The following is a 22,432-nucleotide window of genomic DNA, read 5'->3' on the forward strand; positions in this document are numbered from 1 at the left end:
TTGGATTTAGTTTTAGTTAGGAGGGGTTAAAACTGGAAGATCCTACTAAGGAGGTCAAATGCTTGTGTTAGTTCATATATTTAATATCTTGCATAAATTGTGAATTTAATTTTTTGGGTAAACGACATCCACGACACTTAATTATGAGGAGATTTTAATTAACCATCAATCTTTTAATTTTATCAATTAGATAATTTAACTATTTAGATTATATCAATCAAGTTACTTGCCATTAGCATTTGACAGAGGAACATACGTGATAGTTAAGAAGTTTATATAATTATACATTTAGTCCTTATTATTTACGCATTCTATTAATTATGTCTTATTTTTTAATTAAATTAATGATTGAATGTGTAAATAATGATGATCAAATGTATAATTATATCAATTTTGTTCATTATCATGTCAGTATTTGCATTAAATGATAAAGTTGGTTAGCTTGATTGATACATTAAGTGGTTAGATTGACAAAATTAAAAGATTGATGATCAAATTAGAATTTTCCTGTGATTAAGTAATCATGAGTGTAGTTTACCTTTAATTTAATTATTTTAAAAATATAAGATTCAAACAATAATGATCAAATCTGTTGAGTTTTATTTTGTTAAAAATATATATCAAATTTATATTATTAAAATCTGTTGAATCTAAAAAATGTAAGTTGATTGTAACACCTGTGTGTAAAGCTCTTGATGTTTCTCGTATAGTACCAATTATATGATGGAGACCTCCAAAAGTAGGGCATCTTGTTTACTCAATATGATGAGCTTGAGTGGGGTAAAACTGGTGAGCCTTTCACCTCTATTCTGAAGCCTACACCATTGGTGGTGGATCCAAGGGTTGGAGAATTAAGGACCCATTCGGCTTAGTGGGGGCAATGGGCAACCCTTCTTTCCAGCTAGGGGACCTTATCAAATTTGCTTTTCCATCTCCCAAAGCACCTTGGAATTCCATTTTGTTCATGTGTTTTATGATTTTATTTTTATCCATCCACCGTTCGTTTAATCTCATGCAATTATAGTAACTTCTTCTACTTCACTTGTTTAACGTACACGTTAGCTATAACACCTTCTCTTCCTAACTTGTTCTTCATGGCTGATAACAACTGTGGCTGTTGGGCTTTCTTGAAACGCGGCGTTTGCAACTCTTCTTCTTCTGCTTGTCTCACTCTGCCAACACAATCCCTCGCACCAGCCTTGTTTATGATGCTGGTATTTTCTTTCGTTCCTTTGCTTTTTCTAATGTTTACTTGTGATTTCTGATATTAATCCCAGGTGTTGCTTAGATTCTGATTTCATTTTGTATGCAGCTACATAGACAAGATGTCTTAATGCTAGTAATAGAGAGCACTGCCCACAAATGAAGCTCATCTTTCATTTGATTGTCCTCGTCCACCAACATCAACCAACCAGCTTCTTCAATTTATTTATCAGGAACTAAAATCTGCAACGGGGAACTTTAGGCTTGACATCATACTTGGTGAAGGTGGTTTTGGGTATGTCTTCAAAGGGTAGATAGAGGAAAATGGGACAGCACCGGCCAAACCAGGTTCTGGCATCACAGTTGCTGTCAAGAGTTTGAAGCCAGATGGCCTTCAAGGCCATAGAGAATGGGTGGTTAGTGTATATATATATAGTAGATTCAAACTTGAAAGAGACCTGGGTTCATTCTTTTGCAGGTTGAGGTCGACTTCCTTGGACAACTTCATCATCCTAACCTTGTTAAACTTATCGGTTACTGCATTGAAGGCAACCGGCGGTTGCTTGTATATGAATTTACCCGCGGAAGTCTCGAAAACCATCTTTTTAGAAGTGAGTCTCTAATGGTTCCTTTCCTTTTGTCTTTCAAACTCATTTTAGATCATCTGTGAATCGGCCCTAGTCGACAGTAAATTCAGCTAGATATAAAAGTTCACATGAAAGAAATATTGACGTTGTCTAATTTTGCGAAGGGACAATACCTCTTCCATGGTCAAATAGGATTAAGACCACACTTGGGGCAGCAAAAGGATTGGCCTTTCTCCATGGTGGCCCAGAACCAGTCGTTTACAGAGATTTTAAAACACCCAACATTTTACTTGATTCGGTATGTACTTCTTATTATGTCAACTCAAATCCTTCATTTCATGGAATCGTTCGCATGTAAATTATTATTGTAGGAACGTAATGCAAAGCTTTCGGATTTTGGTCCGGCAAAAGCTGATCCTCAAGGTGATAAAACACATGTTTCTACTAGAGTTGTTGGAACCTATGGTTATGCTGCACCAGAGTATGTTATGACAGATACTAAACTTCTCGGACATGATCTGAAGCAATTGAAAGAAGGGAACTTGATTTTAACATTTGGGTTTATGTTTAACTCTCAGGACACTTGACATCTGAGAGTGATGTATACAGCTTCGACATTTTGACCGGGCGAAGATCGATGGACAAGAAGCATCCTAGTGGGGAGCAGAATCTGGTTGCTTGGGCTCGGCCGTATTTAGTTGACAAGAGAAAGCTTTACCAATTGGTGGATCCCCGTTTGGAGCTGAATTATTCTCTTAAATGGATGCTTAAAGCCTGGCAATTAGCTTACATCTGCCTTAGATGTCAGGAACGTATTTTGTATGGGATTCAATCTGGAATCTTTCTGAGCTTTACTTGATTCTGCAAATCATTTCCTCGAGTGGTTTAGTTACATTGGCACGTCCTCGTGGGAAACTTTTTTTTGCTTAAAGAAAAAGAAACCATTCCATTTGGGTAGCTTTAGGGAGTATTATGCTGTACACCATCAATAACGAGCCAATACCCAGTAAAGAGAAATCTGGATCTGCTCTCGGCCTTGGACTGTGTTTGGCTCTGGCCCCGCGTCGGGTTTCTGATTTTATCGTAATTATAATTAGAGCCTGTTAAGTCTGAGTACCTGGTAGTTGGGTACCTGTCAAATTCGGACACTCGTACTTTCGAGTTACTGATACTCAGTTCATATATATATAATTGCATAAGAAATACATAAAAATTTAAAGGTTCATAATATATCATCCATACACAAAAAAAAATTAATGATATATATATATTAGTTTATTTCCAAAAGAAAACATTCAAAACATTAAATTTGATTGTATTTTTTCTTTCGAATCTCATATTGACAAATTAATAAAAAAATTCAAAATTTTAAAAATTAGAAGTACGTAGTACAAACCTAAGAAAAATTTTAGGGATTTAAATTTAATTTTAAGATAAAATTTTAAATAACACAAAATAAAAATATAGTTTAAACTATATATATATATATATTAAAACTAAACTTTAAAACATTTTATATTAATTCTCAAACAATTAATAACATTTTATTTTAATTTTTTCGTTAATGTGTTGTTAACTCTACTAGAGTTTTAAGGTCATGATAATTAAACGTGACCTTCTAAACAAATCATTTAATATACTTTTGAAAGCCTAACTTTTTTAGAAGATCACATGTTTAATTCTCATGATCTTTTAAACATATAATAATTTTTATGATAATATATATATATATATATATATATATATATATTATAAATGAATTAAATAAAATCATCTTAATAAAAAATAAATGTAAAATAACTTTAATTGTTAATAAAATATTATCATTCGAATTATTAGTAATAAACTAAATAAACAATACATCAAATAAACTAATATAAAATTTATTTCGTCGTGATATGCAGCCATTCAATTACAATAATTAATTTACCGGATAATGCAACAGTGAAATTATATCTCATTACAGATTAATGGATTTTAACTTGTTATTACGACAACTCCACTATTGGAAATGATAAAAGGCAACGATAAACCAGATGAACTTACACGTACCTGTGTCTCGACGATAAACCAGAAATACCAGTGATAGTTTCTGCTATAAAATCAACCGACGATAAAAGGCAAGCTCAAGATGAATTCAACGAAAAGACAACATAAACAAAACAAAACTTGAAACCAAATATATAGTGAAGAAGAAGTAGAGGGGGAGTTTGGAAGCAAATTAGGAGGTGTGTGGAAAGTGATATTGGCGCGGCTCAATCTGAGATCGTATTTTACAGCCTAATCCATGCGTAAATCCGTCTTCGGATTGAACCTCACCAACATCGCTTTCTTTCTTTTGCTTCCCAAGCAAACCACCAAATCTAAACCTTCATCCCACTAATGCAATGTGAAACACACCCCGATCGATGTTTGTAGAGTTTGCAGCTTTTATACACTTTGCATGCCTGCTTATATCGCCCTTAGCAACCAACAAGAGAAAGGGTACTTGAATAATAAAGAGTTAGATATGGCCCCATGACATCAAAAATTTGATCCTCTTTTCCAGTGTTTTTGGTAGGCCAAAAGAAGCCTGCCTTCATGGAGTAGAAGGTGGAGATCATGGCGGTTTTTTTGGTGGTTGGGAATGATTATGACAAAGTGGGATCCCTAATATCATGATCTTTATTCCTTCATTAACTGTGTCGAAATCAAGGCAATTTTGGTGCTAAACTATTAGCATGTCCAGTCAATGAAATTAATTATGAGGAACCTAAAAAAACAAAACAAGAATGGGCCGATTAAAGCAATTACAGAAAGAGGTAATCAAAATCAAATATGATCCATGAACACGACAAACACAGTAATAATATGATGTTTCTTGGTGCACTAAGACATAACAAAAGACAAATGGAGGAGACACTCTTCTGTTGATTAAAAAGTGTCTTACAGTAATCCTCAAAGTTTTCAGCAAACTATGCTTGAAAACATTGATTATATATATATATGATCACTGCTGTTTATCATAGAGTACCGCTCAAATCAATAAAAAACAAGGCTTGTTTTTCGAAGGGTTTAACTCAATTAGGGTTCAAAAAGAAAACAAACGGAAGTTAGGAGATTGTGAACGATGATCAATATAGCTCTAACTTTATTTGATGCACGAGAGAAGGATTAAGAGGGAGATTAATAATTTAAATAGAGGTTAGAACACGGTATTATGATGATTATTTTAATTTTTGCACTAAATATTTAATGTAGATATTTATCGTAATAACTATAATGTTACCGGAAATGTATCTCTAATCATAATTTAAAATTTCGATTACGAAATTTTGATGAGATTGAGAGGTGAGGGAAATGATGTTCTGCGAGCAAAATTTACTTTCTAGGATTTGCCATGCTTAATTTGTACTCAATGAAAATCAAATTCCTTCACTTGCGCATGCACCTGGAAATATTCTCCTCAAAAGAAAAAAGGAATGAACCCTACTAACAAAACAACTCCTTTCCATGCTACCTTCTTCTTCTTTTTTCTTAGAATTTATATTATATTATTATTATTATTATTATAAAACACCGCCACCTTTCTATGTCCTGTTTGCATTGGATTAATCAAGACAATATGATAGTTGGCTTCTACGTACATATCCGTATAAACAAATCTAATGAATTCTATATGTAAAAGAGCAAAGAGAGTAAGATGGTTTTGAGGATCATACATCGATCGGGGTTTATCCGTACATTATGATGTTCATAATTATTTACAGAGAAACTCATCAATACATATACTGATCTATGTTAAAATGTTGAGTTCAGTATAGATAGACACGTATAATCTCATATATCGGGGCTAAAAGTGGCACCGACGGCAGGCGCGCAGCGAATAGTAAAAGGGCAAAGATTTGGCCTTGCATTGCCGACAACCCAAAGCGGAGACACCAGCGCTAAAGGAGACCTGCACCAGGGAACACACTCCTTGGATTTTGCTTTCTTTTCTTTTTCCTTTCTTTCAAAGAGGGATAGTCAGGCCACTATTTCATCTTCTTCTTCGCCTTGAAGATTTTGGGAACTGTTTAAAAAAGCAACATTTTCTAATATTTAAAAAATAAAGCTTCTTCTTCTCACAAACTCATGATTATGGGCGTGCCACTGACCAATTACAGATTTTCCCACGCCTTCAACCATTTCATTCGCTCATCACCAGTTCCTAGGACCCATTTTTTATTATTTAATCTCATTTTCTTTTCCTCAAGAAATGGAGGATAGGTCAAAAGGTATAGTATATCACAACATTTAGCCATTTCCCCCCCTTTACGTTGTCATTTTTATTATGATTTTGACCCAGCACATGCCTTTAATTGTGTGACAAGAGTTACGGTTTCAAGTGAAGGAATAAATATATATTAATGAAAATGTGTACAGATTCTCCAAAAACGAAGAGTGGGAACATCGATATCCATTATCCAAGGTTGGGTTGTTTGATAATTCAAAGTGTTGATTAAAGGGGTGGGACAAAGAGACACCCGTGTTTCTTACTGATCATGCCGTGCATAGATTTCTTCAAGTCGTATGGGAATGGTCCATGATCATCGTTGTCGGCTTTTATTCTTTTTTATCACCAAAAGCCAACAATCTTTTTTAGCATTTCTCCAATGAAAGAGAGTTGTTGAATGACTTTTGATTTTTAAGTTTGATTTGCTTGAGTTAAAATAAAATCTAAAATCCAAAGTGCAAAAACATCACTTTTTTCAGTCTTTTAAGATATAAAATGTTAAGTTTTATCCTATTTCAAAAATATTACATCTAACATTATAAATACAGTAAAATGTGATTTCTCAGTCTTAATATCTGAGCTAATCATCAAACTAAATCGGCCTAACGCCAAGATCAATGGCAATTATGCACCGTAACACTAAAGAAGCTGTTGAACTTTTTTTTCTTCTGAGTTTCTGGTAGGAAGGACCAAGAAAGTGCATTTGAGAGCACTGAAGCAAGATTTAAGCTTTTAACAAAACCGTGGGTGGGGGTGTATGTTTAAATCATTCAAGGCAAGTAGGCCAAACTCGGTTGTCATTTTGTGGAGACAAGATAGACACACCACTCTCTTCAGGATCTCGAGTTTACTAGTAATCAAGTTGACAACTGTGTGTCCACACCACACATGGGAGAGAGCAGAGGTTACCTCCTATAATCTATCCCCCCCCCCCCAAAAAAAAAAAACAAACAAAAAAAAGTGTTCCGCGATAAGTGGTTAATAGAAACCTTTTGCTTTTGTAAAAGATTCAGGCACAAATGGATACAATTTCACCTTTTAAGCGGACTTTCTTAAAGGGGCATTAGATTATTTAGTATTTACCTCCGGTATGAGGTTCTCAAGGGCCAACTACATTCATCTGAAAGCAAGAAACTGGCAAGTATGCGGCAAACGTATACCAGGTTAACCGAGGCTTTCATATCACAGACCTTCTAAAAAATCTCTTTGACACTTGAGCCCATACACCAAATCAAATGGAAGCCCACGATGCAGGAGCCAACCCAGTCCAATAGCAAAATCAAGACTGCTAGACAAGCAAGATTGGTTATCAGAAATCGACTGCACTAGCAAAAACCAATAAAATAGTATAGCTGTGAATCGAGCGGAAGTGTTAATAGAAAGATTTGCAAATTAGCTAGCAAAGACTGCACTTCCTTTCTGAGCAACATCACGAGTAAAAGAAATGGATACTTGGAACGAAAGAGATTAGTTTGTAAAAAGAAAGCACCTGGAACCTACTAAAATATAAATTCGATCCAATTCATTATCATTTCTAAGTTTAACGTTTAAATCATAAATTTGGATGTATATTAATAAAAATGCTATACTCATGTATGTATAATTTTTTTGTCTTAAAGGTCGCCGATGTTTCTATAGTAGATCAAATTTATCAATTTCGCTCATATCATATTTTTTCATTAATTTTACCACCAAAGTTGTTTAATTGCATTAATTTGTACATTTGACTATCTTGACTAACAAAACTGTTAGTTTATGCTGATTTGGACACCAATTGTTTCCACCTAGGATAATTTTATTGATGTGTTAACCGGATGATGTGGCACTAACAAAAAAAAATTAAGTAAACAATTACACCCAATGAAAAAATAAACTTCTTCCTAATCCATCAATCACAATGGTCATAGAATAAACCAAGATTGAAACCAAGCTTTCATCCTTAATTTCATGGCAGTTCCTGGTAATCAATAGCAACGATTTCAACAACAAAAATCGTAGGAATATTGGGAAAATCCCTTTCCAGTTCATCAAAAAACTCTAAACCAATAGCATAAATTACTGAAATCCTCATAAAATCAGGCCTTCAACCCTTTAAAATCAATCAATCTTTGATTTCCAATATCAACTCAAACACAATCAACCTTATTCTTTCAAATCCAAATCTCCCCCTTCATTCGTGTACCCAATTCTTCAGTTTTTATATCAGAAATCCTAAATTGAAGCAACGGAAGATAGCAATGTAATAACATGGTAGAATTGTTGATATTCATGTTACCTACACTAATGGGTAGCAAGAAATCTCCATCACAATAAATCTTAAGAAAAATAGTTGGACTGGGAAATCGACTAGGAAAGATTTCCCGATTGAAGCAATTTTAGGCCTTGACATGGGATGTTGTCTCCTAGACAACTGTCATTTTATTTCTTCTTTAAATCCTTGCCTTAATACCAGGTAGTGTGAAACAATTTATGTTCATCACATAACTTCAAATTTTCTTCACCCAATTCAAGGAAAAACGTTTTTTTTTTAAGTCAGACTTGACACGAGAATAGAAGCTTCAAGAAACTGATGATATGGGTCGTCCTCGTTGCTAAATTGGGACCCAAACTACCATGGATCGATTGGCAATCCTCCCGGCAGCAGTTGGTATGAATGTTACTAAAATGAAATTCATCGTATTGCTAGTTTTTGTTGTGAAAAATGAAACTATATATTAATTACATATGTTGACAACATTTTTTAATAGTATTCATTAACATGATAATGAAGTTGGTTCGGTAAAGCTCTTCTAAGGGCTGTATTTGAAGTTGAACCTTTTAGTATTCATTAACACAACAACATAATTGATGTGTATTTAATTTTTCACAATGTCTTTATTGTAATTTCTGCTATGTGTTTGTGTTGATCGTGAAATCTAATGCGAATACAGCTTTCATTATCATTATTTGTCAAGCAAAATTTAAATGTAGGAAAAATATTTCTGAAAACATATTGCATTGATAGACGAGTTTGCATGTTCAGCACCACTAACGATGAATATTGTTGTAACCATTAATTTAATATATAAAAATTTAAAATTCTATAAAACTCAACATATAATTATAAATTAATTAAAATTTTAAAGATAAATATTAAAAAATAATTTAATTAATATTTTATTTTTAAATAATTTACATTCAAAATTTTAATTAGTTTGAAATTATATGTTGAGTGTTTTAAAATTTTAAATTTTTATAAATTAAATTAATGATGTTAAATGATATTCATTATTAATGATTCGTAAAATGTTAATAGAATTTTCCCTTCATTGATACGCAAAATTCCAAGTTGGCATGGCATGGTAAATTCAAAGCAGAAAACTTGGAATAGCCGATCGGTTTTAAGATAACACCTGTTGGATAAATAGTTCAAATTTCGACGTAAAAAACGCTCCTGGGCAGTTAACATTGGTTAAGATGAACTTGGAGAAGTAAAAAGATTAGGCAATCAAGATAGGGTTAGGTCGTTTTGCCGGTACCGATGTGTCGTTTAGTAGTAAAAAACTTTAGATTTCACAAAAGCTGGGCGGTGGGGCTGCCACTTGACACAGATCATTCCAAAAAGAGAAAGAAGAAATGAGAAGAAGAACCATATATGATAGCGGTTTCTTCTTTATCTTGATTATTCTTTTCGTGAAACACATCAGCCATAACTCGCAACAAGAGTCGGGGTTTTTTTTTTTTTGCAGAAATAGAATGAATCAAACGTTTTATTGAAAACGAACAAAACTATCACTCCAACATCAGTAGAACTTAAACAATCAAAACGAATCGAAAGAGTCTCTCTTATACGCTACAAAGTCTGGACTCTGAACTCATAACATAGAAAAGAAAACAAGCAAAAGGGTTGAACATAGATTAGCAGAGCGAAACTAAGGCAAGGGACACGATGGCAACAGAGACGGCGGCAACAAGTGATGAAGCTGAGCTAGAGGAACCACCGTTGGGGGTTGAACCAGGTGTCGAAGTAGTCCTGGGGCCACTTCGGACATTCACACTTAGCTTTTGTCCGCCGGTGCAGTGACCTAGGACAGTGCAAATAAAGTGGTACTCTCCGGTCCTGTTAAGGGTAATGCTTGCTGGACCGTTTCTGTGCATAGAGATGGGATTGGTACCGTTGCATCTGTCGTAAGCAGCTTCAGTCACCTCGGCAACGTTATGTGCGTCTGTAGCAAAGTTGAACTCTGCAAAAACAATTTGAAACATTCTTCGTCACAAAAGAAAAAAAAAATCAAAGAGAAACGTAACGGAGGTTGATATTGATATAAGAAAGTCACCAAGGATATCCCCAACGAAGAAGTTCTTCTTGTCGGCCCATTCATCATAAAAGTCACTATTACCGCCACCGGGAGGGACTGTCCAGCCGGTGGTGTCTCCCACGGTGTAATTTGCAGCATCTGTGCTCTGCAACACAGTTGATGCCAAAACAACAACAGCAACAAGTGCTGCTGCCATGCTCGTGATTTTCATCTCCATTTTTTCTTCTCTCCCTGGATATAAATTTAATGTGTTATCTTCTTAATTAAAGACAGTCGCCCCTTTGATCTTTAGCTCTCTGCTTTTCTAATGTGGATATGTTTATCCTTCCTCCCTCTGATTATAGTTTATATAGAGAGTGGTGGAGGCTGGGTTACACGTTTCATGGAAGTTGTTGAAGAAGATTTGGGCGTCGATTAATTAATAGCCATTTGTTTATGAGGAGCAGTTGGTGAATGCTATTCACACGCGGCACACTTGCTAAGCTCTTATTAAAAAAATAAAATACAAATTAAGCGGATAAAGAAACTATTATTATTATTTAGAAATTTTGGGTTCGAACATATATCAAGAGTATGAACGTTTAATATTAAATAGTTGAAAGTTATTTTTAAAAATATATTATTTTCTATTTATTTAAGATTAATAAAAAATTTAAATGAAAATAGAAAAAGTTTGCAAAAATCAACATTCACTCATCGCCACCGTCCGTTTTAATCTTTAATTTAGATTTTCAACACCATGGGATTGTGGTGGTGAACAATGTTGACTGCTGGAATTTTGATGCTTCTGTTCCATTAACTCAACAACGTAATATACGTGCTCTAAAATTAGGTATTATGAATTTGATTAAAATATTGATTTTCTATATTTCGTATTTTAACTACTAAATCTTATTGCTTTGCTCAAATCCAAATATATGATTTAAATTTACTTACAATTGGAATGAATACCGAATGATATATTTAAAAGTAATATAATATGTCCAGTACATATATACTTTGTATATATTTTTTTAATTTATTCAAATTTATGGTACAGCAAGACTTGGCACCACTAGAGTACGTCTCATGTGTAGGGATGGTACAGGTTGGGTTAGGTCGAATTTGATTTTCAGTCAACTCGACTCGAATTGAAAATATATACTCTCTACTCAAAATTTGATTCGATTCGAATTGGATTTAGGGGTACTTTCTGCCGATATGAACTCGACTCAATTTTTTAGATAAAATCCAAATTTGATCTTTTTAAAATAAATATGTTATTTTTATTCAATAAAAATAGAGATCTAATTGAAAAACAATAATATATAAAGAATTATTATATTTATTTTTAAATATATAAGGTAAATTTACATTATTTTTGGGTAGGATCGGATCGAGAATTTATCACCCTAAATCCGAATTGACCTAACCCGAACATATTTTTTAAAAGACCCTACCCATACTCAATTTTTTAAAAAAAATCTGATCCAATCAGATCGAATTAGAACCTGTCGAATTTGAGTATCGTGCCCATGCACTTGCAACATCTAAATCAGCTTAAAAAATTAAGAATTTATATTCGATTGGTATGATAATGATGTAGCAATCCGATTATTGGTTTGACATTTGAACGAACAACGTCAAATGTTTATACCTAATGTAGATATTGTATTAAAAATAATAATATTAATATTTCATATATTAATTAATAATTCAAATTTCATGTTTAATACTATATAATGTATGAATTCAAATTTTAATCCTGACTCAGAATATAGAACAATATAATTAAATTATATGATTTTAAATGATCAAATTTGAGAACATGAACTGAATCTACAACTAATGCATTATGGAGGGCCAATGAAAAATTTGAATTCAACAAATTCCACAGTTATGATCTGAATTAGGATTAAAATTTGAAATAACTGAATTAAACTATAAAGAGTAAATCCAGAATTTACAGATAGTACCGGCACTATCTATAGAATTTATCCTTTAGAAAACAAAAGCATGTAGGGATTTTCAGAATTTTCTGGGTCCACCCAATTGTTAATTACATTGCTTTGAAGAATTGGGGTTTTCAACTCTTTCTTCTTTGAGGAAGTCGGTAGACATACGTGGCATTGTCAGAAGTTTCTAGGCTTCTACTTGATCCTCTCATTTAGTTCAAGCAATTATTTGCTCATTTAAGCTGTGTTAGACAATATGAAACGAAAATGAGAGCTTTGAAATGAAATTAGAGTTTTTTTAGTTATTTGTTTATTTTTATTAAATGTATTCAACTTGAAATTTTATTGTGTTTATGTATAAATTTTTTTATTTATTAATTTATGTGTCCATCTTAAAAAAATAATTTTTTTATATGTGTTATGAGTTTTTCTTGCCCCATGGGCTATCATTAAATAGCCTTCTGAAATTGTGAACTCTTTCATGAGATCCAAATGAAAGCTTCGACGCTTCGTTGATCATATAACACAGTGGTTGCAGTTGTACGATTCATATACAAGGATAACCCTACAAGGCCTACAACACTCGTAAAACATGAAAAGAAAAAACAACCAAAATGAAGATTGTTATGGCAGATGAGAGATCCACTGCCATAGCCGAAGCACACCAATCTGGAGCACCTAATCATGGAACTTCTCAAAGCAACCACGCTATGGAGTTAAAATTACAAAAGGAAACACTTGAAGACTCTTAAATGAAAGATGTTTATGGACTGATCCGAACAACATAATTTCAAAGGGACTGAAGGAAAAAAAAGTCCTGCAAAAATTGAGATGGATAGGCCATCTGTCACACAGCCAAAAGTCCCCGGAAAAACACCAAGCCACAGAGCAACAGGCATGGCTACTTGGTCCAACCAAAAAAACTGTGCTGAATGTTGCTACATGTGTGAGTTGACTACATGAGTTCAATATTTCTACTGCCTTTAATGCCGTAAGTATAGTTGTTCGGATCTGGCTTAACAGCGCCTTCAACCCACGATCAGAAAAGGATATCACATCTCCACAAGCTCTCCATGAGCAGGTCAACGGTTTGAGTGCTGATTGAATTGCATTGCAGGAGATTCAGCCCCATCAGGGTCTTGCCCAATTTTTTCAGGAAGGTCAAGCTTTTGTTTGTTACTCCAGAACAACCCGAAAACGAAAGGACTTGCAGATGCAGTTGCTCTGCATGAGACAAGGCAGCAACACCAGCATCGGTGATTGCACACCTTGACACATCCAGGTCGCTTAGGAAAACACAATTGTCTGCAATTGCAACCAAACTTGCATCTGTAATCCTCCTGCAACCATCAAGATTGAGCATTTCGAGGGTTGCACCATGTATTTTCGTCAAGGCTAAAATGATCTCGTTGGTCAAATTTAAGCAGCCACTCAGATTCACCTTTAAAAGTCCTGCCTCACAATTCTGTAGAAGAGGCAGAAGACCTGCATCTGTGATGCCGCATAGCCCGCTCAGATCTATATACTGAAGTTGAGGGCACAATTTGCCTACCAAAGCCAGGCTGACAGTTCCAAATCCAGGACAGTTCCTTATAGACAATGATTTAAGGGAATTGCATGGGGAGGACAAAGGAGCTCCCAATGATATATCCTTAAAGCCCATGCACCTCACTATGGTAAGAGATTTTAATCCACAGTTTGAGAGAACACCGATAATTCCGGCTTGAGTGACCCTGTTGCACTCTTCCAATTGCAGGCACTCAAGAGAACCTGCAGACTTGGCAAAAGCCACCAATCCATCACCAGAAACAAAGAAACACCTACGAAGGCACATCTGCTTCAGGTTTATGCACACCTTTCCAATGGCTTCAAGACTAACATCAGTTACCCCACAGCAAGAAGTAATCATCAAAGAGACCAATTTTTGCAGGCCCTGAGCATTACCCATCACCCAAAATCCCTTCTCGGTCTCATTTTGTAGACCACTGAGAACTAAATTTGTCACAGACTTGCCGTAGTGTCCAATCACAGCAAGAGAAAAATCTGTGATGCTCAAACCCTGAAGCTTAACCTTTGAAAGGACAGAAGAAGATGATGACAGCAGGCTTGATACTCCATGATCGCCAACAAGTGGGCAGTCCTTGATAGAGATGGCATGCAGCTGGGGGCAGAGCTTTCCAATAGCATGGAGGCCCTCATTACCAATCTTTGGGCAAGATTCGATGCTCAGAGCAGTCAAATTAGGGCAGTTCTCTGCGATGGCAATTAGCCCCTTGTTTGAAACAGAAGGGCACTGGCAAAGGTCAAGCTTCTCCAACGAATGACATTCTTTAGCTATTTCAGACAGACCATCATCTCCAACATGCGGGACGTTCCACAAACAAAGTACCTTGAGAGAAGGGCAACCACGGGCTATAGCAGATAGCCCAAAATTAGTGACTCCACACGAAGAGCTGCTTCCCCTAATAGAAAGCTTTCCCAAACCACCATGACCGCTCGCTCCAACAGCAGCCGCAGCAAGCCTCATGTCAGTTGCTTTCTTTCCTTCTAAGCACCTTGAAAGATAACCATCAGCTTCCCCAGACGAGATAGTCTCAACATCATCAGAGCTTGAACTAATATTTTCCTTGACCACCTTGGATGACTCATATTCGCCCTTACGGATGCTGGTCATAAGCATAAGCCAGTGCTTTGAGGCACAAGCACAGGAGCTCCTTTCTCTGCCCCCAGGAATGCGCTTAAAGATCTCGAAAAGGCATTCATCAGGAAGAACATCGATTGATGGTTGCTTATTATGCTCGACCTCTGTTTCTCCAAAGAGAAACGGGGCACCAATACGAGCTCTTTTATGAGGAGGGTAGTACACGTCCAATTGGGAACTGATTGAACACAATCTACCCAAGTCACTGGACTTTGTATAAAAGGAACCCCCGGAGTAGAAATCATCATCATCTGAAATTCCAGCAAACATATCATCATCACACACCAACTCAAAGGATACTTCGAAATGAAAAATCCATGAGAAAATCAGACATATTCCTACAACAATATTTCCCCCCTTCCAAGAACAATCGTACAGCAGACTATTTGGTAAAAGCTTCCAACTTTTGATGCAAATATTCAAGGATCCAAACCTTACAATACATATTCATATAACTAACACTAGCTGAAACCAATATCAGAATCAGACCTCTATTGTGCTTAATATGATAGCATATAAAAAATAACCCGAATAAAGGATATTCATATCAACATAGATGATTATTACAACTTAGAAGCTATCTCCATATCATGCTTATATTTCAAAGTATATATAATCGATCTAATAAACATAAACATCTCTATAAACCCAAACCCAATCTTAACTAACAAAAAAGAAGAGGAAAAAAAAAAGCTTACCACCGTAATTAACAAGAGCAGGCATGGTTGAATCCCAAAGAATAAACCTTTCAGATAATCCTCCGACCCGAAAATAAAACACCCAAAAAGAGAAAACGCGAGAAGAACGCAGACCAAGTGTATCCCTTGAAAGCTTGAATGCATCAGAACTTGTTCCGACGTAAGAATACTTAAACGGGGAGAAAAAGGAATACGTAGAGGAAGAAGAAGGGAAATCTGTGTTAGCCGAAACAGAATACCATAGTTCTATATATTTGGTTTGGGAAAAGATAAAAACGAAAAATGCCGTGTTAAGAAATTTCTATCTGATTACTTATCTAAAATTCTTTGCTGCAGATACATTATCTGACAACTTATGCACTGCACATGCAATGAATCTTTCTTGGAGCCCGTTTTCTCTTTTATTTTCTCTCTCTTTCTCGCCGAGTCCAACCAAACACCCAGTTACGGCGGCCTACTTGCCATTGAAATCTATGCAGATACTACGTAATTATTTTGGGACTCTGCATGCCGACTTATTTTCCATTATGCTGATCTATATTAGGTATAAATTTTACTTCCAACGGCTTAAATTTAATTGATATTTAAGTAGATAAGATCGGTAATTTGTTTTATTGGTTAAATTAAATGAAATATTTATTAATGAAAAGAAAGGGAAAACGACGACTTGTTCGATGCTTCAAGAACAAGTTGTATAAGTGAGTGTTTTTCATTATCTTTGATTAATTTGTCAATGGTTTTATTCATCAACCACTTGACCAAAATAAAATGTCTCTTAAAAAATTATTCAACAATAAATAAAACTAAAAATAAATCACATTCATAATGAGTCAAATATCTATAATTATAAAAAATCAATAATATTTTTTAATTAAATTAAATTATATAATTATTATCCTAAAATGCTTAAAATAATATCAAAATTAAGGGGTAACAATTGATAATGCAAAAAGAAAGTTCATGTACCAGTACACAATTTATAACAACATTAGTGGAACTCTTTCAGAATTATTTTGGAAACTAATTTTCGTCCATTTTTACACTAATAATACTTTTAGTATTAAAAAAATAACACCCTTTTTCATCATGTGGTTATACTTTTTGTAAGGGTCATTTTATAGGGCACATTTTAACTGACTTGATAGGTGAAATTTCATAAGTGCGTCACGTCGTATGTAACTTTTGACATATTTTAAACAACCTATAAAATTGCACTTTCTAAATGATAATTGTGAGTAGATTTAGCAGCCGTTGAACCTCACATCACTTTAATTTTGAGAATAGAAAATAAATAAAACAACGAGTATGGGAAGTAAAGTGGCAAATGGGTTCCCAAATGCATGAACTTTTTAGGATCTCTTGTTATGTTAAAGACAAATGGAGAATTATGTGCAATGAATTTGATCACCTCTTTATTTTAAAAAATGGTTTTATGAGTTGATATTATGTAATGTAGGTCCAATATATAATATATGGCCGCTAACGCAGGTGAAATTTGACAAATTGAAAGAGTCAAGAGAATCATTGCATGAATTTCTAGCATTGGTTGGCTTCACTTTTTATTTGCAATCTTTTTCGAATATTAATCGAATTACAATGTATCTAGTATTTATCAATTAAATACTATCTTCATTTTTGGGTCATTCGGATAATGATATATACGTCAAACACTTAATATACAAACATATCTACTTTAATACTATTTATCTTGTTTAAGTTCAGGGTCTAGAATTTAAATTTTAAATAAATGTTGTAAATTTAGGGACAAAATAATGATTATGAATGAAAATTTAAAAAAAAAATCAACTATACAGTTTTTATCTAAGACAAAGCATAAAGGCAACAAGAGTCTTCAAATTTCTTTGTTTTGTTTTCTACGTGAAAACCTGGAAATGGATGATAAATATTGTTAGGGGTGTTTATCGAGCGAGTTGGACATTGTTCTACTCGTGTTCGTTAAAAAATTTCATTGATTCGTTGTTCGTTAAGAAAGTTTGTTGCTCGTTAAGCAGTTTAATAAAATTATCCACGGGCTGTATGATTTTGTTGTTGACAGCATAGCAAGTGATCAGTATAGTTTGGCTTATCTGAATGCGAACCATTGGCATTTCATTCTATCCCCTAACGGATCAGCTCAATCATTTTTTTCCCAACGAATCAATCGTGGAGGTCGCCAATTAATTCCAATAATTTCCTATACAGTAAATATTGTTATACATCTTTACATGTTTTACTATAGAGTGGTATTAGATTCGAGTCTTTCGATTATATATTTTAAGATTTTTAAATAAATTTAAATGTTGATGATATGTGTTATATTTTGATCAATAGAATTATTTTAATTTAATATAAAAATTATTTAAAGAAATTTAAAAATAAATAGTAGCATTTTATTAAGTCATTTTTTCACATTAAGATATGTCATGTTAGTATTTCGGTCCAACCATGCATGTGTAGTCTTCTTTAAAAACTGAACCTTTGTTGACTAACGATAAGAGATTATTTCGTCCTAAATTAAAATATTGAAAGTTATTTTTTTAAATAATATTATCAAAATAACAATTTAATGAAATGTTGGAAATACCTTTTTAGCAATATACCAATAATATAAAAAGAACACTTTTTTTATGTGCATCAAGTGGATTTATATTCTTGCATAAAAGATTTATTTATATCATTTTAATGAATAACAGGGATAGATTGTATTATACAATCCTTTAGATATAATGGAATCTCTAGAGTTTTAATCTAGATTAAATAATTAATAATTACACGAAAAGTTATATATAATATAATAAAATAAGCAAACCCTTTTCATATACATCAAGTTGAATGAGTTTAATAGAAATCTTTGGGGGAGGGGTTCTGTTTAATGTAAGAAAATGTCATTTGAGGGAGAAATGTTTACAATTGGGAGGAAACGACATTTCTTGGTTTGGTACTAAGAATTCAACCCAATATTCAAGATCCAATCTTTTTATTTGTTTTAGTGGACAAAAGGCAAGTCTGAGACTTTAGTTAGTTGCCAAGTGGGGAAGAATTGTGTGGATTCAAGTTGCTACTTTTGGTTCGCTTTAGCTCAAGATTGGATTTTTAGGTTAAAAAAGTTTCCAATTATTTTACGATCAATTCAATGACTACTCTGTCATGCACCTCTATAATGACCAGTTGCAAAAGGGGATAAAAAATAATTTTATTATTTAATTAAATATTAAAATTTAATTTTAAAGTTTTAATTTGGTGTTTGAACTCCATTTATAGTTCAAATAAGTTATTGACCGTAAGTATTATTTTAGATCAAAAAGTGAAGTTTGAGTACTAATTTGAACCACTAAGTTTGTTCAAGCACTTAATCGGACTCTAAAAAACTTTAGATATCATATTAAACCTTAAAACTAAGCTTATGTATCAAATTGTACATTGAAACTAAGTTTAGGTACCAAAATATATATTTACCCTTTTTATGTTTGTAAATATTATTTTGCCTTAATGTTTAAACTAATGCAAAAAGTATTAAAAACGGCAAAACCGAAGAATACATAAGTTGATTAATTCATGTGAATGAGATCATAAGTTGATTCATTTTATGATCTCATTGCATGCAGTTGTGTTGTATGTACCCATAGGCAATAGTTTTTTCGTAAGAAGATGGGTTATCCGTCGTTGACGGTCAGGAATGGACCGAGAGATACAACCGCATCTGACATACCTTGAAATTTTATAGTTTTACACCCTCTAAATTTCTAATATAACTTTCCAAATTCACACAACTGACATAAAATTCTACGGCTCACGTGCGGGATGTACCATGTAGTGCACAAAATACTTATATATGATATATCAAATTATACAAATGAAATCGAAGCTTCCATTTTGATCATTTTGTTTATTCCTTTCCCCACATCTATATACAGCTTCCCCTACATGTTCAGAATTACAAAGATGGACAGTTTAAATAAGTAAAAACTAAACTCATTTTTCTTTCTCTATACTTACTTCAATCGTACAATCCCTCCTGCTCCCATGCTTCAACCAAAAAATCAATCATTTTCTGCAAAATCAAGCCATTGTTAGAAGTCGGCAAAAGCAATGCAGGCCATGAAAAGCTTACTTACAAGCCAGCAACATGGGGAGCAGACTTACAGAAAGAAGAATTGGCTGAGGGAATGGATTCCTGGTCCCAAGTAAACTTTCATAAGATGCATTCAAACTGTAACATGGCAAAATTAAGATTAGTAGGACGGATACAAACTACTAAAAGATTACTTTATCATGTTCGATCCACAGTCCGGTTAACGTTTATTCATAGCTCAATACGTTTACTCTTCACCTCATTTGTTCATAACAATCTTTACTAACCAGAATTACATACACTAAAATTCATTACCGCTAAAAAGTGCGTGTGTGTATGTCACATAAAGACAAAACAAACTTTGACCGTACAGATATATTGATTATTAAAGTAAAATGTAGAATGAAAACAGAGTGAAGTATCGGGATTGGGAAAGAAGCTATCATGCCCTATATATGCCGGCTAGCTTCTCTCTGGGTTACCATATTTTAAGACTTCATGCCATAATTAAATGACATGCTAATTTATGGTACTCTTAAGGAGTAAAACTTGATCCTCTATTTGTCCAACGAACATAATCTGCAAATTTCAGCTAGATTCAATGCACTTTTGTTTTCAGCGAATGGTCCAGCCTTTCAATGCCAATCAAAGAATAGGATTAGCTAAGCAAGATTTGATTTTCATTTCAACAGCATCTTCTTAGTTACTGAATGTCACTAAATTGAGATGAAGAAAAAACTGCTGTTAGTATAGGAAAACTGTGTATTAAACTGACATCTACTTAAACAGCAGGACAGCACTTTGCTCTGAAAATTTCGTGGATGACTATTTTCGACTAGAAACTCAGAATCTCAAGATGATGATGATGAGTGGCACACCTTAATCTAGGCTCTCGGCTTCGTTGAGTATGATTCCTATGCCTACCACTTCCAATCCATTGGAGTCTGGCCTGATTCCAGATAATAAGGCCTGCAATGAGCACAAAGATAATGACACATTTTAATTATGAGGATCTCGAAGTTGACAATATCATGCATCAAATTTCAATCCTTGGTTCATATATCCTGTAGACTTGGAAAAAGAATAATAATCAAAACTTGCCCTGATTCGCAAAATCAGATGAGTTGACCATGCCACCACTGCTACTGCATTGACTTAGAATTTGGTCTGATGCACTGATCGACAACAAGCTCCTTTGAGATTGGAGAGCACTGTTTTCCAATTCATATGTACTGCTGCTCCAAAAATCATCAGAAATGCTAGGCTTCCTCACTATACGCCCTCGAATTCTCAATCCTTTTGATGGCTGATCCACCGCAATAATTGGTGTTGGTTTAGAGCAGCATCCAAAACAACCACTGCTCTGTTGAAAACCAAGTTAAAACAATACACATATAAAACATCTATCGAAAAGATACTTCAGAACACATGAATTTGAAGGAACATGGATTTTCCCAAGCATAGGAGGTTCCATTTGGTCAAAGAAATTATATCCTTTTCAAGGATTCAATTCCTAGACTAGCAAACTAGAGCCAGATTTCTTGTGAGCATTAGATTCAGTAACAAGGATGAAGGAACTCAACCTGAAGAGTGTCCATTTTCTACATTTCCCTCCAAAAGACTCTTGTCTTAACATCTTCTCGTGGTACTAAAGCTCCATTAAAACCAAGAAAACTAAGAAATCATATTAAGCTTCGCAAAAGCCCCTTGTTCTCCACCTCACATCAGATGTTTATTCATTAAGGATTTTGTTCAATCCCGTCAAACAGGCATATCGTGCATAAACAAGCTATGTTATTGATTTCTAATAGCAACTCTAAACTGGGTTTGGTCCTAACTCCTAGTAACTACCTCTCTTTTAACTTAAATCCTATTAAATTGCTGAAATATCAATCTCATTTTCTCAGTACATAAAGAGAAATAAACTACAATCTATGTATAAGAAGAAGAAGATAAAAGAACTTACGACATGTATTTGAGGAGGTCAGTGACCCAAGTAGTGATCATACTATGAACAGTGACCATGGCAGAAAAACTATCAAAGAACACCAGTCATTAGCACCCCTCACAACCGACAACGATTACGAGAAGAAGAATCCGAAAAAGAAAAAAAAAAACTCCAAAAGCCAGCTGAAATAGAAAGCAAGGAATGTGGAAATAATTTATTGGCTAGTCGAGACTAGGACAGTGGTGGGAAAGATATTTTGATAGTGAGGAAAAGGGGGCTGCTGCAACTTGATTGGGGTTATTGTCTTATTGGTAGTAGGGTGGAATTGGGGTAAAATTGGCCCATTACTGTAGCCAAGAAAAAATTGGAGAATAGGATTGTCTGAGTTTTATTTTGGGATATAAGACATTTTCTACAATATAGAAGACGAGTTTAATATGTTAAAATTATTTTATTCTTCGGTTATTATTTTAATTTTTTTGATAACTCGACATCTCGAAATGACAAGTTCTATTATTATATATTTTTTAGTTGAATTGAAATTTGAAAATAAAAATATGTTGAAACTCGTCACGTCGAGGTGACGATGTGATGAGTTCCAACATTCATTTTGAGAAATTTTAACTATAAATAAGAGTTGAGTTAGTTAATAGAGTTATATGATAATCAAATCATGCATTTGTGGGAATAATATTTCATGCAAATTTCGAAATATCATTTTGGGTCTGGTTACTCT

The 22,432-nt window shown here is 34.0% G+C and overlaps 3 protein-coding genes and 1 pseudogene across 3 annotated transcripts; 1 reads left to right on the plus strand and 3 right to left on the minus strand.

The window, feature by feature from the left end:
• The first annotated feature begins 1,091 nt into the window (after nt 1-1,091).
• LOC120132329 lies at nt 1,092-2,677 on the plus strand (annotated as a pseudogene).
• A 7,101-nt stretch (nt 2,678-9,778) lies between these two features.
• Nucleotides 9,779-10,616, minus strand: LOC120132332 (stellacyanin-like). The gene is made up of 2 exons (XM_039149114.1): nt 10,362-10,616; nt 9,779-10,268 (listed from the first exon to the last, which is right to left on the minus strand). Exons 1-2 carry the CDS (start codon nt 10,558-10,560, stop codon nt 9,943-9,945), a joined length of 525 nt encoding a protein of 174 aa, XP_039005045.1. The 5' UTR covers nt 10,561-10,616; the 3' UTR covers nt 9,779-9,942.
• Nucleotides 10,617-13,275: 2,659 nt separating this feature from the next.
• Nucleotides 13,276-16,175, minus strand: LOC120132333 (EIN3-binding F-box protein 1-like). The gene is made up of 2 exons (XM_039149115.1): nt 15,677-16,175; nt 13,276-15,229 (listed from the first exon to the last, which is right to left on the minus strand). The coding sequence occupies exons 1-2, from the start codon at nt 15,699-15,701 to the stop codon at nt 13,317-13,319; spliced, it is 1,938 nt and encodes a 645-aa protein (XP_039005046.1). The 5' UTR covers nt 15,702-16,175; the 3' UTR covers nt 13,276-13,316.
• A 3,312-nt stretch (nt 16,176-19,487) lies between these two features.
• LOC120132304 lies at nt 19,488-21,875 on the minus strand. Its single transcript, XM_039149090.1, has 5 exons — nt 21,715-21,875; nt 20,850-21,106; nt 20,627-20,717; nt 19,820-19,886; nt 19,488-19,727 (listed from the first exon to the last, which is right to left on the minus strand). The coding sequence occupies exons 1-5, from the start codon at nt 21,771-21,773 to the stop codon at nt 19,674-19,676; spliced, it is 528 nt and encodes a 175-aa protein (XP_039005021.1). The 5' UTR covers nt 21,774-21,875; the 3' UTR covers nt 19,488-19,673.
• Nucleotides 21,876-22,432: the final 557 nt, after the last annotated feature.

The sequence above is a fragment of the Hibiscus syriacus genome, unplaced genomic scaffold, assembly GCF_006381635.1.
Source record: "Hibiscus syriacus cultivar Baekdansim isolate YM2019G1 unplaced genomic scaffold, ASM638163v2 tig00110560_pilon, whole genome shotgun sequence".
NCBI classification, from domain to species: Eukaryota; Viridiplantae; Streptophyta; class Magnoliopsida; order Malvales; family Malvaceae; genus Hibiscus; species Hibiscus syriacus.

Bases quoted from the DNA above. Each gene is read 5' to 3' on its own strand.
- LOC120132304 (XM_039149090.1), bottom strand. From the start codon at position 21,773: ATGGTCACTGTTCATAGTATGATCACTACTTGGGTCACTGACCTCCTC. The intron at 21,107-21,714 runs GTAAGTTCTTTT...TCAACAGAGCAG, and splicing joins GACCTCCTCAAATACATGTC to TGGTTGTTTTGGATGCTGCT. The intron at 20,718-20,849 runs GCAAGTTTTGAT...TGCTCATTGCAG, and splicing joins ATCTGATTTTGCGAATCAGG to GCCTTATTATCTGGAATCAG.
- LOC120132332 (XM_039149114.1), bottom strand. From the start codon at position 10,560: ATGGAGATGAAAATCACGAGCATGGCAGCAGCACTTGTTGCTGTTGTT. The intron at 10,269-10,361 runs GTGACTTTCTTA...TTGTTTTTGCAG, and splicing joins CTTCGTTGGGGATATCCTTG to AGTTCAACTTTGCTACAGAC.
- LOC120132333 (XM_039149115.1), bottom strand. From the start codon at position 15,701: ATGCCTGCTCTTGTTAATTACGGTG. The intron at 15,230-15,676 runs GTAAGCTTTTTT...CTGGAATTTCAG, and splicing joins TGCTCTTGTTAATTACGGTG to ATGATGATGATTTCTACTCC.